Source organism: Rhinopithecus roxellana, chromosome 1 (assembly GCF_007565055.1).
Source record: "Rhinopithecus roxellana isolate Shanxi Qingling chromosome 1, ASM756505v1, whole genome shotgun sequence".
In the NCBI taxonomy this organism is placed as follows: Eukaryota; Metazoa; Chordata; class Mammalia; order Primates; family Cercopithecidae; genus Rhinopithecus; species Rhinopithecus roxellana.
Genome location: NC_044549.1, coordinates 195,729,976 through 195,746,657, shown reverse-complemented (window position 1 = coordinate 195,746,657; position 16,682 = coordinate 195,729,976). Strand labels below are relative to the sequence as shown.

Below are 16,682 nucleotides of genomic sequence, written 5' to 3'. Positions count from 1 at the left end.
TCAAACTCCTGACCTTAGGTGATCCACCAGCCTCAGCCTCCCAAAAGTGCTGGGATTACAGGTGTGAGCCACCACGCCCGGCCTTGAAAGGTAATTTAATGTCTGTTGAAACTAATATTTTAAAAATTTGGCTTGCATTTTATACTATTTTGTATTGCATTTTATTTTTCCTGAAATTCTTTATTACTGTATTTTTAAAAAATATCGGCCCATGATGGACAAATGATACAAATTTTAAAAAACAACACACCGGTCTTTCACCACTAAGATTTGAGAAGTATGGTTCTGTGCGTCCATAAAGTCCCAGAGATGTGGCTGGCTATTTACACCAAATTAACTGCCATTCACCCCTGTGAACAGTCACTCTGGGTCAGGACTGAAGCCTTGAAAGGGGAGTGGCAGAGGGGGATCAGAGCCAGGACTACAGCTGGTGGGGTTGGGGGTGCTTACATACTGGATTCCTGAGCCACGCAACTCCACTTTCTTTGGTGGGTCACTTCCACAGTTTCTGCAGAACTCTGGAACAGCTAAACACACAGTACAATTTCTTCTCCAATCACAGGCTAGTGGCCCAAGGGTGGCAAAGGCCACCACTGGCTGGAAATCATGCAACTGGGAGAGTCGGGGCCCAAGGCTATTGCTCCTACTCTGGAAGTTAGTGTTACAGGTGACTTAATAGAGGCCCCAGGGAAGACTATGAGTTTAGGCAATTGAGGTGTGGGAGAACAACACATCAGTGTTCTGTTCTTTTTTTTCTGAAAAGACATACCTAAGCCTTTGCCCATCACTTGAGAATCTCCTCTATCAATGGTCCCCACTGCTACCAGCTGCCTGGCCCTTGGAAACTGTGGATTCTGCCCTTCCCTGCTTTTAGGGGTCCCTGGGTTCCCCCTCTTACTTTTTTCCCCTGAATCTTGTCACATCGATGTACAGGCATTGCTGAGCCTCAGCGCTGCTGGTCCCCGAGGCTGCCGGTCTAAGCTAAAGGCCTGGATTTCTCTCACTGGTTTTCAATTCTTTGGGACTTCAGAGCAGGATCAGCCTGAACTTCGGGCATTTGGCATGGTGAATGACCAAGTACTGCCGAGCAAACATTTCCTTTAACCCTGGATTCAGTCATTGCGCTGCTGACTTTACAGAACTTAGGAACTACAGGCTAAAGTAGTAAGGAGAAAAGGCTCTCATTTTCAGATGTTTTCAGAAAAAAAAAAAAAAGCAAAGAAAACATTTTCTAAAAAGAAGATGCATTAGAAAGGAGTGGGTTGATTTCACAAGGTGGGAAGCACTCTAACACAGAATAGGTTTTGTAAACTCTTTTTAAAAATGCCTTTCTACTTCCTGGGTGTGGCAGCATGATAGCCAAGGTGGCTTCCTCCTCATTCTATGATTAATTTCTTCACTTGCCCCCCAAGCCTGTGCACATGCTGTCCTCTTGTTCTGGAATGCCTCCCTCCAGTTCCCCTGGAGAACTGAGACCATGCTCATGCCTTCCCTCAAGTGGTTCCTGAGCCCCCAAGCAGAGGGACTCCCTCCATTGTCATGACCACTTCTGCTGCCCGCGCAGAGGGAGCCCCTCTCAAGGGCTGGGACTGTGTCGGTTCCTCTCTGGATCCACAGAGCAGCATGGAACTGAGTCGGACTGAGCGAGGACTCAGGACATCTTGAGAGAAAGAGTGGAACGGAGGAACCCAGGCTCAGGAGGGAAGACTCGTCCACCTAAGGAGTCCTTGGGGATCTGGCATGGCACCTCTACCCGCCCCCCACCTCCCTGCCAACCACAGCAGCCCCGAGAATCCACCAAAGCTCCAGAAGGGATGCCAGATTCCTGGCCCCAGGGAGGGGCTCTGGAATGTGAGGGGCCAGGCCTTCTTCCTGGTCATTTCCTCTCAACTTGCACCCCCAGAAACAAGCACTCTATTTACAGTGAGGGTATTGGGGGCTCCAGGAGGCAGAGTTGCCCTCCCTGAACTACTTTCCGGGGGAAAAGCAAACCCCATCTGATCTTGTGATGGGATTAGGGCAAGTCTTTTGCAGTCTCCAAGCGTCTTTTGCAGTCTCCAAGCGCCCTCTGCTGGCTACGGAAGAAGAAATCCTTTTAGGATATGATGTCTTCGAGCCACGAGTTCAGATGTACAAAAAATTTCATTTTTTTCTAAATCTCGACTTAATCCCTATTATAAGCTCTCAATCGACTCAGGCAATTCAGCATGACTTTCCTCCTCCACCAACTTCTCCCCAGGTGGCATCTAGGTTCTGGGTGCTGGCCCTGGCTAGAGCTGCGGGAGAGGCTGGTGTCCACTTCCCTTTGTCCTGTTGGCAAGGCTCTTCAGGACGTAGCTGCCTCGCTGCTCCCAGGCAGTGTGTGGAATGTTTCCCACATCTGTCTGGGGCCAGGTACTTCAGGATCTCCTGGGACTTCTCCACTGAGACGCGTCTGCTGGCACTTGTACTTCCTCACTGCCCCATGTGGTCCCTGCCCTGTGATGGGGTGAGTTGCTGGGGAGGGGCTCTGGAACATCCTTACTTCCCCAGGACCCCTGCCAAATGAGCTCATCTGCCCTTGGAGTCCCAAACTCATCAGGGGCTTCTCCTATAACCTTGGATGTGGCCCAGACGGAAAGGAGAAAGGCTTCCACACCGGTAGAACGCTGGCATCCCTCTCCAACACCCATGGCCTGGGTGTTGGAATCTGCATGAAGTCTTTGTCCTTTGTGTTTGGCAAGCAGGAGTAGCAGAGGAGGAGTAAGCAGTGAAAAGAGAAACTATTTCACCAACTTGATGCTTTAAAAATTTTTAAATATGTTTTTTTTTTTTTAAAGCGAGAGAGAAAAACTGGCTCCACAAGTTTCCTTCTAAATCTTTTGGTCTCACACCAAAACACATACTCAGCTTTGTCCTTCCTCATATTTGAAAACCAGGAATTTTATTATCTTTGTTTTCAGGTCTCACCAAATGCCTCTTTGACAACGTTTCCCTTAGGCCATGACATCCTCTTTTGAACTTCCTGGGCTGGGAGAAGGGTTTGGGGTACACATGAAGAAATTTTGGCATAGAACAGGGAAGATGCAGCAAACCACCTTGAACATCCTCCCATCACACACGGGACAGAAGAATGCCTTCTAGGGTTTAGAAAACATCCATCAGTAGAGGGCTTCCAGCCGTTTGAAATTAACTCTTTTTGCTCCTACACCTTTTTATTATTTTTTAAGTTCATTCTTCACTTTTTCCGAAAACACTTCAAAGTGACTTGCAGACACCAAGCCCCTTTATCTTAATCCTTTAGCTCCTAGGAAATAGGACATGCCCTTACATATCCACAGTGCAATTATCAAACTCAGTAAATTTCATATTGATACAATTTTTAAAATACATGCTCTATATTCAAATTTCTGATTGTCCCAACACTGTCTTTTATAGCATTTTTTTCCACTCCAGTATCCCATTCAGATCATGAATTACATTTGTTGCCTTTTCATCCTCCTTTAATCCGGAACCGTTCCTCCATCTTTGCCATGATACTGACAATGTTTAAAGGGATAGGTACATTGTTTTACAACATGATAAATGTCCCTCAATTTGTCAACCACATGGTTCAGGTTTTGCGTTTGTGGCAGGAACAGCACAGCATGATGCGTGTCCCTCCCAGTACATCTCATAACAGGTGATGTCTTATAGCAGTTTGTCCCATTTTGGGTAACATTACATTTTACGACTTGTTTAAAGTGGTGTACCAGAGTTATCCACTGCAAATATATCTTCCCTCCTTTGTAAATTAATAAGCATTTTGTGGGAAGATACAATGGGTATAAATATTCTGCTGCCTAACGAATTTTTACCCAATGGTTTTAACATCCATTGTTGTCTGAATTAGTTAGTATTGTGGTTTCAAAATGGTTGGTTTTTTGTTTTTTGAGACGGAGTTTTGCTCTTGTTCTGGAGTGCAATGGCACGATCTCAGCTCATCGCAACCTCTGCCTCCCAGGTTCAAGCTATTCTCCTGCCTCAGCCTGTGTACCTGGGATTACAGGCATGTGCCACCATGCCCGGCTAATTTTGTATTTTTAGTAGAGACAGGGTTTCTCCATGTTGGTCAGGCTGGTCTCGAACTCCCAATCTCAGGTGATCCGCCCATCTCGGCCTCCCAAAGTGCTGGGATTACCAGCATGAGCCACTGCACCGGGCCAAATGGTTGTTTTTCTAATTCTATTGTCCCTTCTGTATTTGTCACTCACCTTCATTCTACTGTAAGGAAGGGCATAGAGGAATGCATTCTAGGATCCCCTTTCCATCCTTCCTCTGCTTGGAATGCCTCCCCCACTTGGCAAATCCTGGAAACCCAGATACAGGGTCACCTTACCTCAAAGCTTTCCCTGCCCCTGCTGGGCAGTTAAGCCCACCCACTCTCTCTCTCCCTTCCCTTCGAGTAAGATGGGCTGTGGCTATCTGGCCTTCTTAGAGCCCTGAGGCAAAGAGAGACTGGAAAGGAGAATTTGCCTCCCACAGCAGAACTCCCACCCAAACTCCACCTGGTCTAGTGCAGTGGGTCTCAAACTTTGGTGCACACCAGAATCATCTTGAGGGCTTGTTAAAACACAGATACCTAGGTCCTATACCCGGGGTTCTAATGCACTATCAAAAAATCTTACTGGCTTAACAACAAAATTTATTTCTCCATCAGGTTACATGTCAAATAGGTTGGCAGGAAGCTCTGGTCCACATATTTGGGGACTCAGGATGATGGAGACTCCAGCACTTCAATACGTGACCTGAGGGTTTAACACACAGGAAGAAAGGAGCACAAAGTCATGCACTGATTTTTCTCTGCTTATTGCCCATTGGCCAGCCACTAATCATATGACCTGCCCAACAGCAATGGCTGGGAAATGGGGATCAGACGAATCATTTGGTGAGCACCGTAATTTCTGCTACCACCGCACTCCCTTGATCCTACCAGCCCACTACCACACAGGCCTTCTCTTAGTTCTTTGAACGCACCAAAGTGCTTTTCTGCCTCTGGACTTTTACACTAGCTGCTCTCTCTGCCGAAATGCTCTTGTGCCAGATCTCACACGCTTCACTCAAGTGCCCCCCACTGGAGTGGCTTTCTCTTACTGTCCAATCCAAAGCAGCCACTCACTCCTTCACACCACCCTATTTTAATTCTCTGCACAGCCCTTGTTATTCTACACTTGGTGTTGTTCTCTCTAGATTGTACACTCCGTGGCAGCAGAAACTGGCTCACTTGCTCATCCCCAGTACCTACAATGCCTGGCACATGGTAGGTGCTCAAAATACATTTACTCAACAGTTAACTCTAAGGTGCATTACTGGTCTCACGTCACAGGTTAAAAAAAAGAAAAAATGGAGGACCTAAAGATGGTAAGTGGCTTGCCCGAGGTCACACCACTGCCAAATGGTTAGCACCTGACTTAAAATCCATGATGCCACATCCTACCAGTGTTTGTTTGCATAATCTCACTGCTTTCAAATATTGAGGTGGCAGAATATTTATTTTCTTTTGTTCTTCTCACAATTCTCCATCTGGTGGACCTCCACTGTCCTTGGTTGTCTCTTAACACAACTCTATGAAAGGCAATTTGGCAATAACCATCTAGGAATTTATTTCACAGATGTATTCACATATGTGGACAATTGCATACATGTAAGGTTTTTACATTACAGTACCTTGATAGCAAAAGATAAGAATTAACCCAGTGACACCAGGCACAGTGGCTCACACCTATCATCTCGGTGCTTTGGGAGGCTGAGGCAGGAGGACCACTTGAGCCCAGGACTTCAAGAACAGCGTGGACAACATGGTGAGACCTCCATCTCTACAAAAAATACAAAATAAATAAAAATCAGCTGTGCATGGTGGCATACACCTGTGATCCCAGCTACTTGGGAGGCTGAGACAGGAGGATTACTTGAGCCCAGGAGGTCAAGGCTGCAGTAAGCCATGTTTGTACCACTGTACTGCAGCCTGGGCAATGGAGTGAGACCCTGTCTCAAGAAAAAAAAAAGGAAAGAAAAAAGAATTATCCCAGTGACCATCTGTAAGGGATGGTTCATAAAGGTATGTACATATTCACAGCAGGTGTATGCACACACTGGAATAGTACACAGCCCTGAAAAGTGAGGGGCATCTTCAGAGTCTGATTGGAAAGTTGTCTAAGGTATAATATCATGTTGAAAGAAAGAAGGCATATAACAGTACGTGAAGTATATGCCTTTCATTTAATTTTGCAAAGAGCTAAACACTTTCAAGTCTTACATAAAGAGATCGTCTCCTTGATGAAAAGATAAAAACAAAATACAAATCAGAATACCGGTGTGGTTTCCATCATTTGAACTTATTTTATTGATACTCATTAGTGAATAAAATTTTGTTGATTTTTGATGCATTACAACGCACTTTGTGGTAGTGGTTGCACAATGTTGATCGTTTATTTATTTACTATACTAAATATTGCAACCTCTGAACTGCCAATTTTTACGTGGTATATCTGGTAATGATGAGTGGCTCCTCTCTCTGAATACATAAAATGGTCCATTCAGTCCATGGTTTTCACATTCCTTTGTTATTCTATCTACTGCTTTAAAATACATTCAAATAAAAAGATATAAGTTACTTGCAGTGAGTGCACACATATAACCGCAAGGAGAGCTGAGAACATAATTAACCAATACTCTTGTGTTCAGAGAATAAATAGTCTGAAACCGTGGGACTGAGGCTTGCTCCTTAGGGGCTTTCTCAAAGTATCCCTGCTGGACATAAGGTCACCCTCACTCAATGGAAGGACACATCTTCTGCTGTGAGGGAGGACACAGAAATGACAGTTTCATTTATATGGGATGTTTTCCTTCCATAAATGTCTGGAACACAGTGTCATGGGACACCATGATGTACAGTGCAGCCCTCAAATTAGAATAAATAAGTGACGTGGTTGGACTGGAATGCCACAGACACACTATGACTGGAACTGGAAGGAACGAGAATGTTTATTTAAAATACGGCAGACATAAATAATAAATAAAAGTTAAAAATTTACTCGACGACAGCAACAGGACCAGCCTCCCTTGTTGCATTCATGGTTCTTTTCACAAGCACCTGGATCTTTTCCTAAGGATAAAAAGTGGCACAAGGAGACAAAAGGCTTTGGAGGGAAAGAAAATACCTTGTTGTGACCACGTGCTTTTCTGAAACAAGGCAAAACATGTGGGCACTGAATGGCTGCCATAAAAGACTACACGGTGACAGCACCCTGGCCAGTCTTGGGTTTCGGAGGAAGTGCTGGAGCCAGTGGAACGCCAAAGCCTTGTTTCCCCCGGAACCAGTTCGGTATTATGCCTGGTTGTAGTTCTTCACCTCTACGTTTGGTGTTGACACATTTCTTTAAACAAGCTTTTTCCCTATCCTTTTTCCTTTCAGTCTTATTGTTAAAGGTGTCTTGGGTCTGGTCTTAAATCAATTTGGTTGTGACTCTGGGCCCCAGAAAAAAGCTGCTATCTCATTAGTGGCTTGGTGTGTTTGAAATTCATATTCGAACCACATAGAAAACATACACTACCAGTACCATTACTTCCCTGCATATATATTTTAAAAAAAGGAAAAGTAAAACAAATCACACAGAACACAGAGGGGCTGCTGAACGCAGCATGAGTGTAAATACATTCTCTTTCGGGTCAGACATTTGGCCTGACAGCTGATTACAAAACACAGGATGACTTCAAGGGGAAGGCATGAAAACAAAAGGTCACACCTCAAAAAGGAAACGACTGTCCACTGAGGCAGAGTAGTGAAGATCTTGAAGAAGCTGGGCCACCCATAAAAGAAAGAAAAGCTCTCCAATCAGGAAAGCCACGTCAGCGGCATGTGGCTGAGGATGGAGGCTCCTTACGCTCCTACAGGGTGGGTGAGGCAAGGTGTCCGATGACACCCAGATATGTTATGACCCGTGCCGCGTTGACAGCTCGTGGTGTGCCAGCCACGGAATTCACTGGTTTCCTATCCATGGGATAAGAACACACTTGGGAGTTTCAGTGCTTCTCAAAAGGAAAGAAGAAAGGACCCCACCTTCCCCCAGGTTAGCACAGGTGACGTCCTCGTGGGAGTGATGACAGTGCAGGGGCACTTCCTGTGGGACCGGAAGAAAGAGCAGGGCGGACACGAAGTCTCCAAGTCCTATGTACACATTTTACAAAGGTTCCACTCTTCCTCCATTAGGCACGAGGTTGATTTGTCTAGCTCAGGAGGGGGTGGACAGAGAAGGGCAGAAGGAGGAAGTGCATTGTAGGGGGAAGAGAGGGAAGTGGGAGCAAGAGAGGAGAACGTGGGTCTCCTCCAGGGCAACCGGCCCCCCTCCAGTCCTCACCGTAAGCTAGTTTGTTTGGAGAGCTTAGCACCCATCAAGATGCCCGAGGTGAGAGTCACGGGGGCTTTCATCTGCATGCTAGATCCCACCATGGTGGGGAAGCTGCGATTCCGCCGGATGCCACTATTCAGCTGCAGCCCACCGATGGCACTGGTGACAGTGGGGCATCCGAGGGGCAGGCCCTCAGGTACCAGGCCTCTGGGGACAAGGGCTGGTGCTGGCCCCGGGGGCCCACAGAGGAGAGGTCCTTGCTCCTCAGTCAAAGTGGGGACATGGGCTCGCCCTGAGTTCACCACTTTCGCCACCCCAAACCTCCTGACTTTGTCCACGAGGTTGAGGTTGGAGACGGACACGTCGGTCTGGCTCTCACTGCTGCGGACGTTCTTTTCTCTCACTTCCCTCAGGATGGAGCTGGCCGGCTTGGAAGCCAGGAAGTTGTCGTAGGGAGGGCTCGTGCACTTGAACTCAAAGGAGGGTGGGGAGGATGTGGGTGTCTGCATAGGCGAGTTTGGCGGAGTAGAGGGGATCACAGCCATCTTGGGTGTGTAGGAGTGCAGGAGAGAGCCCCGGCCCGCCCTGTCCCAGCTCTGGGGGTCATACACAGCCGCAGAAATGCCCCGCTCCTTCAACAGCCACACGAGCCCTAGGGATGTGCTCATGGTGGTCGTGGACTCACGGGTGTTAGTGAAGGACTCAGCCAGGCTCAGTCTCCGTGGAGTGCATGGTGTGGCCACCGGCGTGGATTTCAAGTGGTTGGAGCTGCCACAAGCTGGAGTTGGGGCTGAGTTAAGGCTGAAAGAAGAGATGACAGGTTATTCACCAGAAATACCCACGAGCTCCACAGAAAGGGTCAGTGGCCAGTCTCCTGCAGGGGGTATAGGGACGACCCAGGACACGATGAGAGGGTTCCCCAGCTGAGGTCCCCAAAGGCTCTGTCCACGTCTGCTCCTCCCTCTCACCCTTCAAGAGAAGCATGGTTTAAGTTAACAGGAAGCTGCACATGATCCCCTTTGCACATCCCTGGTTGGTGGGTACAGTTGTCCCCTTTGCAGATGAAGAAACAGGCTCAGAGTTAGGGGTTTACTTGGTGTCACATCTGGCTGTTAAGTGGACAACCCAAGTTGAGGGACTAAATCTTTTAGAGAACAGGAAAGGAAGCCCTTTGGTAAAAAGGCATTCTTTCCCCATCAAATTTACCCTGATTCCAGTGTTCCTTCCTAGTACCTACTTCTCCCTGAAGCAAGACGTGAACCAGGACTCTGGGAGATGAGATATTCCTTATCTTAGGAAGGGAAAGGATGGCCACAGCGTGTGGTCTGAGGCCGGGCTGTGCCCATCCAGTCAGTTGTGGCCGTGAGCTCCTGAATCCCAGGTGCAGAGCCCTCTCCTCGGCACCGTGCTGCCCTTAACCCTTTTTATATCCCTCTCCTCGGCACCGTGCTGCCCTTAACCCTTTTTATATCCCTCTCCTCGGCACCGTGCTGCCCTTAACCCTTTTTATATCCTTGCCCAAATCCATTCTAACCAGTGGAGTTAGAGGGTTGGGGGGAGACATGTCTCATATGAAGAGATCTACATCAATGGCACTACCCAGGGAAAGGTCCACTGAAATGCGTGGAGCCTGAGATACCCAAGGAAAGGAGAAAGATGTGTTTATTCACTTGTGTTGTGCTCACTAGGGACTCACTAGGTTCCAGGAGTTGGGATCCAGTCATGGAGTCCATTAGGACAGAAAAGTTACCAGAAGGCCAGCAGAGGGAAATGCATTGTTGTCTGCTTAAAAAGCAGGAAAGGTTCTCTCTCTCTTTTTTTTTATAATTGCAATTACTTTTGCACCAACCTAATAATTCAGTATCCCTAGAGACTGTCAAAAATTGCCAATGCTGCCTATATTTCAAGTCATCACGGCAGGGTATTGGGGAAATTTTTCAACTAGTAATAAACCTCATTGGCTATGATACCGTCACCGTGCAAAGCTTGGAAAGGTTCTCTTTTAACAGCTGCTACAGGGATCTGGGGGAGGCCAAACAGGCATGGAAACCCTATACTGCTTCTCAATGAGCAACCAAGGAGCAAAGATGCACAGCCCTCCTAACAGTCTCATGGGACATGCCCTGGTGTCAGCTCCAGGATTTTGCTGGGGCTGCCAGTGTGCCTTGGAGTAGGTCAGCTGCATGGTCCCCAGGAGGTGGGGATGGAGGCTTCTCTCCCCAGTCTGGCAGAAGGAAGTCCATGTACTCTGGGAAAGGCACCAAAGGAGGGAATGGGAAAGAAAAGGGCCCATTCTGGAGCAGGTCTTTGGAAAGACCAGAGAAGGGGCCCCCTCCCTCATGGGGAGCATGAGGTTCAAAGCAACGTACAAGCTAGGGGCACCATCTGGCTCCACACTCAGGTGACCTCAGCCCTTGGAGGTCAGCACAGGGTGGGGATACTAGAACAGGCCCATCTCACACAAGCTCAAGGGTGGGGATGCTGGTGGGCTGGGGGACACAGAAAAGCATGATTAGAAACCACAACAGATTCCTAAGGTTAAACGTGGATTTTTTCAAAAGGCATGTGTGAAGTTTTACAAATGTCGATGTACCTTCAATAAAGGGCAAAAAAGCTCTAAACTTAAAATCATGTTGATATGGCCACCCCTAGGGAGATTTTGTTTCCATTTTGTTTGTTTCAGTTGATTTGTTTCCATTTTATTTCAAGCAGCCTTTCTTTCAAACTCAGGCAGAAAAAGAAAAAAAAAGAAAAAGCCTTTTCTTGCTACTTTCTTCCCAGGCTTCGTTCAGCCCTGACACAGCCACATGAAGATCCATGTGTGGTTTAAGTCCTATGGCTACAGTCAGGAGTGCCATCTAGTTATCCAGGGCACCAGCCTCTCATAGTGGGAAGCTTGGTTCCATGGTTTTGAGAACAATCCCTTCCCAACATAAAGCCACAGGACGGGGAAGCCAAGTTCTCCAGGGGCAAGGAGACGGAGAAGACAAAGCTAATATTTATGATCCCCGTCTGGTGAGAACTTAGGGTTAGGCCTTTATTAGTGCTGGCACTCGGCTTGACTGGGGGTGTTTAGATGGGTTAGGGGCATCGACCATCAAGGCCGAGTTAGCCAGGCACAACCACAGAGACACATCCACGCCTAAGTCCCCGGGTTAGTGGCGGCCACGCGTGCACACACAGCTCCTTCCACAGGGCCCTGCCAGGGCAGGCACTGCTGGTGGTGTGCTCACCCCCTGCCTCACCCGTGGGCTCAGACTCTCTGCCCTATATCTCCTCTCAGCTCAACGGGGTATATGGCTGCTTCGTCGTCCTCCTCACATGACCTGTGGAGAATTATTCATAGTTTAAAGTGCTCCCTGGCTGACTGCTCCCACCCCTTCTGCTTTATCTTCCAGCAACCCAGCATCTTGGACCACAGAGGAAACGGCTGAGGGGGTCGCTCTACTCTGTTAGGGGAGAGCATTTTCTCTTTTGCTGGCACCAGTGAAAGGCCTGAAATCAGGCCAAACAGACCAACTCATACCAGACAAGTCCTCCCCACAGATGGTGCTCCAGAGAGAAAAGGACCATGCTGGGCATGTGGCTTAGTCTTGGAGTCTTCTCATTTTGGTCATTACAGTGTGGCCATAGTGCATGGTTCCTGCGGCCTATTGCAGAGGCACAAGGGGTTCCACAGGGCTCAGTAACTCCATCCATAAATAAAAGAACTCTGTGCTCTATTGACAAACTTTGGGGCCAAAAATCCAATAGACTTTAGCTACAGGGCCTGTGGTAGTGTCAACTTCAGCTGGTTAAGGAGGGGCCTAAGAATCCACTCCATGGCCAACTAAATGGCCAACTAAAAGGGCAACTGAAGGTGGGTCCAGGTCTCTTTATCTGAGCCAGATCCAAATAAATAATAGCCTCATTTCAAAAGGAAAGATGGGCTCGAACCCAAGAGGTGGAGGTTGCAGTGAGCCAAGATCATGCCACAGCACTCCAGCCTGGGCAACAGAGCAAAACTCTGCTGCAAGAACACACACACACACACACACACACACACACACACACACACACACACACACACAACAACAAAAGAAAAGATGGGACCCAGCACAAATGCCTGCAAATGCTGAGATGCTTAAACTGGCTTGAGTTGGTTTTTCTATGAGTCTCTCTACTTGGCTTTCCTCAATATTAAGCCTTGCAGGGAAGAGAGTGCCCCGACCTCACCCCACCCCTGCCCATCCCAGAGCCAGGGTCCCTTACCTTGGTGTGACCCGAGTGAGCTCATCTGAAGGATGCAGAATGCGACAGGTGGTGAAGGTGAAGGTGGAGTTGGTCTGAGACATGCACTTCCCAGGATGGTGCGCTAAATTGGGAGGAACAAAACATATTCCTTGCATCCAAGTACAACCACAATAAAAATTAAAATCCAGCATGTCACTCAACAGATGCAAGAAGTGATGAGCTACCTTGTTAACTGGATCTGGGCGAGGAAGGTGAAACGCAAATGTTCTGGATTGAAGGTGAGTCCTCAAAAATAACCACAATTTTGAGCACTGGTCTGTAGAGCACCGAATTCCAGCTTCCGACCCAATCCAGACAAAGTTTCTCATCAGTATTCTTGGGCCAGTAGTGGATCCAGTCCGGGGGTGGGAGGCGAGGGGGGCGGGGTAATGGGCCTTTGTGGGATAAATTTGGTTTCCCTCCTCAGGTCAGAACCTGCTATCTTCTTTTGCTGCTTTACATTTCTTTGCATTGGCAACAGGTATCAAAGCTCTGCTCAGAGGAAGGGCAGAGGTACAGGCGGGGAGAGGCACTTGGCACCTGGAAACAGGGCAAGGCTCATAGCTCCCTTTCTGCTTACACAAAAAGGGGCTTGGGGATGCTGGCTCCACTACTGTCTATTTGTGATCGTTATGGTGGGAGATGGGGACTTCAGCTGCCTCAGCAACAATGTGGCAAGAGTTACAGAGATCAGGGCTCTCCAGGGTCTTAAGCTCCAGGATCAGGTCTGGTCTGACACACAGCAGTGTGAGAGTACAGGTCCCCCTACCCTCTAGTTGCCAGCTGCTTTCTTGACATCTCTAAGATGTCTGATTTCTAATGAAAATGAGATGGCAACAAGTTGTTCCCAATTTACTTCCTTTTAATGCTCAAACAAGTTATTGCTGAGGCGGCTGAAGACTATGGGTCTGGAGCAAAGTAAATCATGGAAGTGTTAGGACCATGCATGAGAAAGCTGGCAAAGGAACAAGGAACAGAGTCTATGGGAGACATCATGATTGCAGAGGTCATCCTCATTCATAACTCGAGCATCAGGGAAAAAAAAAAAAAAAAAAGAAAAAAAAAGAAAAAAGATACTGCCCCAAATAGCATGCACGATGAAGTGCCGGGATGATTCTCCCACCCAAGCCCACCCCACCCTCTGCCCCTGTAGCAGCTCAGCCCCCAGAGACCTCCTGGGAGAAAACTGATTCAGATATCAGAGGCCATGAGGATTCAAAGGCCATGAAGATTCAAAAGGCTGTGAACTAGAATCTTCTAGCTCCGAATGGTATATTTTCTCTTGGATTTGACAAAAAGGAAAACAATGGAATTGGTTGCTGCCCCAAACCTACAGGTCCACACAGTTGACTATGTCTTAAAAGAAAACCAGGAACCTGATGAAACAAACAAACAAAAAATGCTGGAGACACAAATTAAAGGCAGGCAGGACAAATCCAGAGTACAAAAGTGACGGTGATTAGAGGAACAAGGCAAGACGGTTTGCTCCGATTTTTAAGGTCTGTCTCGGGTCTGTGTGTCAAAGCAGGCTCCCACGGCACCTGGCATGACAGCCAGCACCACGGCCACAGGAGAAAACTCTCAGCCACGGGGAGCTCCAAGCAAAGCAGGAGGGAAGGAAAAAAAACACATAAAAATAGCCTTTATGAATCTTTCTTAATCAGTGAACACACTGGCTCAGGAACTCCAATCAGTAAGAAACTGCCACAAGCAAAACAAAAATGGAGTAAGCTATGAAGAGAAGGCAACCAAACAATCACGACTCTCTTACTGCAATAAGGTCTAGAAACAAAAATAACAGAAAGCCTGGGAAGCGCACCCCAAATAACAGGCATGAGGGGTTATTTGGGAAGCAGGAGAGGGGGAAATAAGACAACACAGTTGAAAGAGAGATAACATTTAAAAGAAATCAAACAAGGGAAGGCTAGATTTAAAATTAGAAGCATACCCCCATTTAAACACATGGCCAGAATATCAAATCAAAAGGTCACAAATGTTCACTTCCTCCTCCACCCTCTTACATATTGGATCCTCAATTGCAATAGGGAGTGTGAGATGGACATTTTAGAGACATAGTTGCATCAGCAGAAGCAAACCCATCTTACACAAATGGGTTTTGGGGATAGGAAAAGGCTGCTAAAAATTCACAAGTCACCATTCCCCAGAAGCAATGAATAGCCATAGAAGACCAAGGAAGATCAACAAGTTTCCAAAGTGCTAAAGCCAGAGACTCAGCCCCTCCAAAATACCACCAGGACGCCTGGACCCGTGGGCTCTCCGCATGTCACCACTGACTGCCAGGCCGCTGCTGCACCTCCCTTCCTTGAGACACAACAGAGAGACAGTGAGTCACCCATGACTGGGATCATCAGAGGCTCCTCATGCTTGCTACAGAGAAGCAACGGCTGATTCCTAAAGCCCTGGGTGCAGGAAGAGAGCAAGTTCTAAAAAAAAAAAAAAAAAAAAAAAAGAAAGAAAGAAAGAAAGAAAAGAAACATAAAACATCCTTCTTGGCAGGAAATAGGGGGGTTGGGGTGAGGGCTCACTGTGAAGTCACCAAGCCCATGCCACACATCAAAGCCCCCTTCTTTATCTAAATGGAAAGTTCTTTGCAGAAGATGGTATTATGTGTTCATCCCATGCTGCTCATTTGGGAGCTCAAAGGATAGAGTTTCTTCAATTTAAGGCTTTAACTCCCTATTTAAATTCTTATTCTTTCTCTCAACCTGAGTGGAGGGCTTCCTAGTGTTGTGAAGAGACGGGTATAGGTTAAATGGGTTAGAGTATTAACAACAACAAATATTTTCATCATTTGATTTAGGAATGAATTTGGATTTACCAATAAAAATCCTAATTCTTTTTACATTGTTCTTCTTCCCCCAGATTCTGACACTGGCACAAAATGTGATACACGCTTTAAACTTAATTAATCCTTGATTATTATTCAAGATCTCCTATGTTGAGGAACTGCCCGTGGCTGTCGTGCAGATGTTTTGTTCTGAAAACATACCACATGTAAGCACACATCCTTCAGCTAGCTACAGGTGGACACATCAGAGGACTCTGCGAGAGTGAGAGCCACTCTTACTTTCACTCTGTATACAGAGTGAGAGCTCACCTGCTCTCTCTGGTTGGACTCTGGTGAGCCTTCTGCCTGGAGTAGGTATACTTGATCAGTGGCACTGACTGCCCATGCTCTCAGGGGCCCGTGATGCCTGGAACTGACTGGAAAACTGGGTGGCTGGGATCCTTCTGCTGCAGCCGGTGATGGGGAAGCCCTGACACGGCCCCCACTCCCTGGATGCCCCTCAGACTGCACTATATAGAGCAGGGTGGCTGCTGCTCTGTGGACTGCTCGGGCCTCCCAGGGAAGATAGGTAGGAAGCCCACTGCTTCCCATGGCCCAGTGCTTTCATGGTGAGAAGGGAGCACAGAAGAGGCTGGGACACTCCAGTGGGGCCCAGAGGTTCCACAGGGATTTGCAGGATGATTGGAACTCTGCCCATCTGGCCACCCATAATACAATTAGTACACACCTGCTCATGCATTTCCTTCCCTTCTAATGGCACTCTCCTTCCCCCATCCCTGGGAAGTGCTGGGGACAACAGAAGCTTTCTTCTCTCTAAAGGCCGCCATAAAACCTAGTCCTTAAAAGAACCCTCACATGAGCCCACACAGAGACACTGGAGAATGCAACCATACTTGGTGTGTTGCTATGGGGAAATTCAGGGTGCAATACACACCCAGACACAGCTACTTCTGAGGAAGCCTCTGAGAATGGAGAAACACTGGCCATGCCGCATACCCAAGCTATTTTTAAAAACTCACAAAAATAACTTCTATAAATGTAAATTTACAAAAGCATCTCAAAATCTTGGAAAAGGGACTCCACCTTTGTGATGCACTGAGGGCCTTCCATGTTCTTTTCGTCACTCTTGGGAAGTGGCCAACTTGTATAAAATAAACCCTATGCCCTGACCTTTCTTTCCTTTTCTTAACTTGAGCATGTAGTGGGATACTGCTGTCAACATGACTTGGATCTGC

The 16,682-nt window shown here is 47.4% G+C and overlaps 1 protein-coding gene across 10 annotated transcripts in view; it reads right to left on the bottom strand.

Annotated features, from left to right (window-relative positions):
- Nucleotides 1-6,332: 6,332 nt before the first annotated feature.
- TRAK1 (trafficking kinesin protein 1) overlaps nucleotides 6,333-16,682 on the bottom strand; it is a 139,588-nt gene continuing 129,238 nt past the window's right edge. For 5 of the 10 annotated variants that reach the window (XM_030935386.1, XM_010374300.2, XM_030935358.1 and 2 more), the window contains 2 exons: nucleotides 12,618-12,720; nucleotides 6,333-9,167 (listed from right to left, as the gene is read on the bottom strand). In XM_030935386.1, coding sequence (XP_030791246.1) covers nucleotides 8,372-9,167; nucleotides 12,618-12,720 — 899 coding nt within the window. In that variant the 3' untranslated portion in view covers nucleotides 6,333-8,371. The remainder of the gene's footprint in view (nucleotides 9,168-12,617; nucleotides 12,721-16,682) is intronic. The other 5 variants (XM_030935403.1, XM_030935396.1, XM_010374302.2 and 2 more) reach the window with 2 other exon arrangements.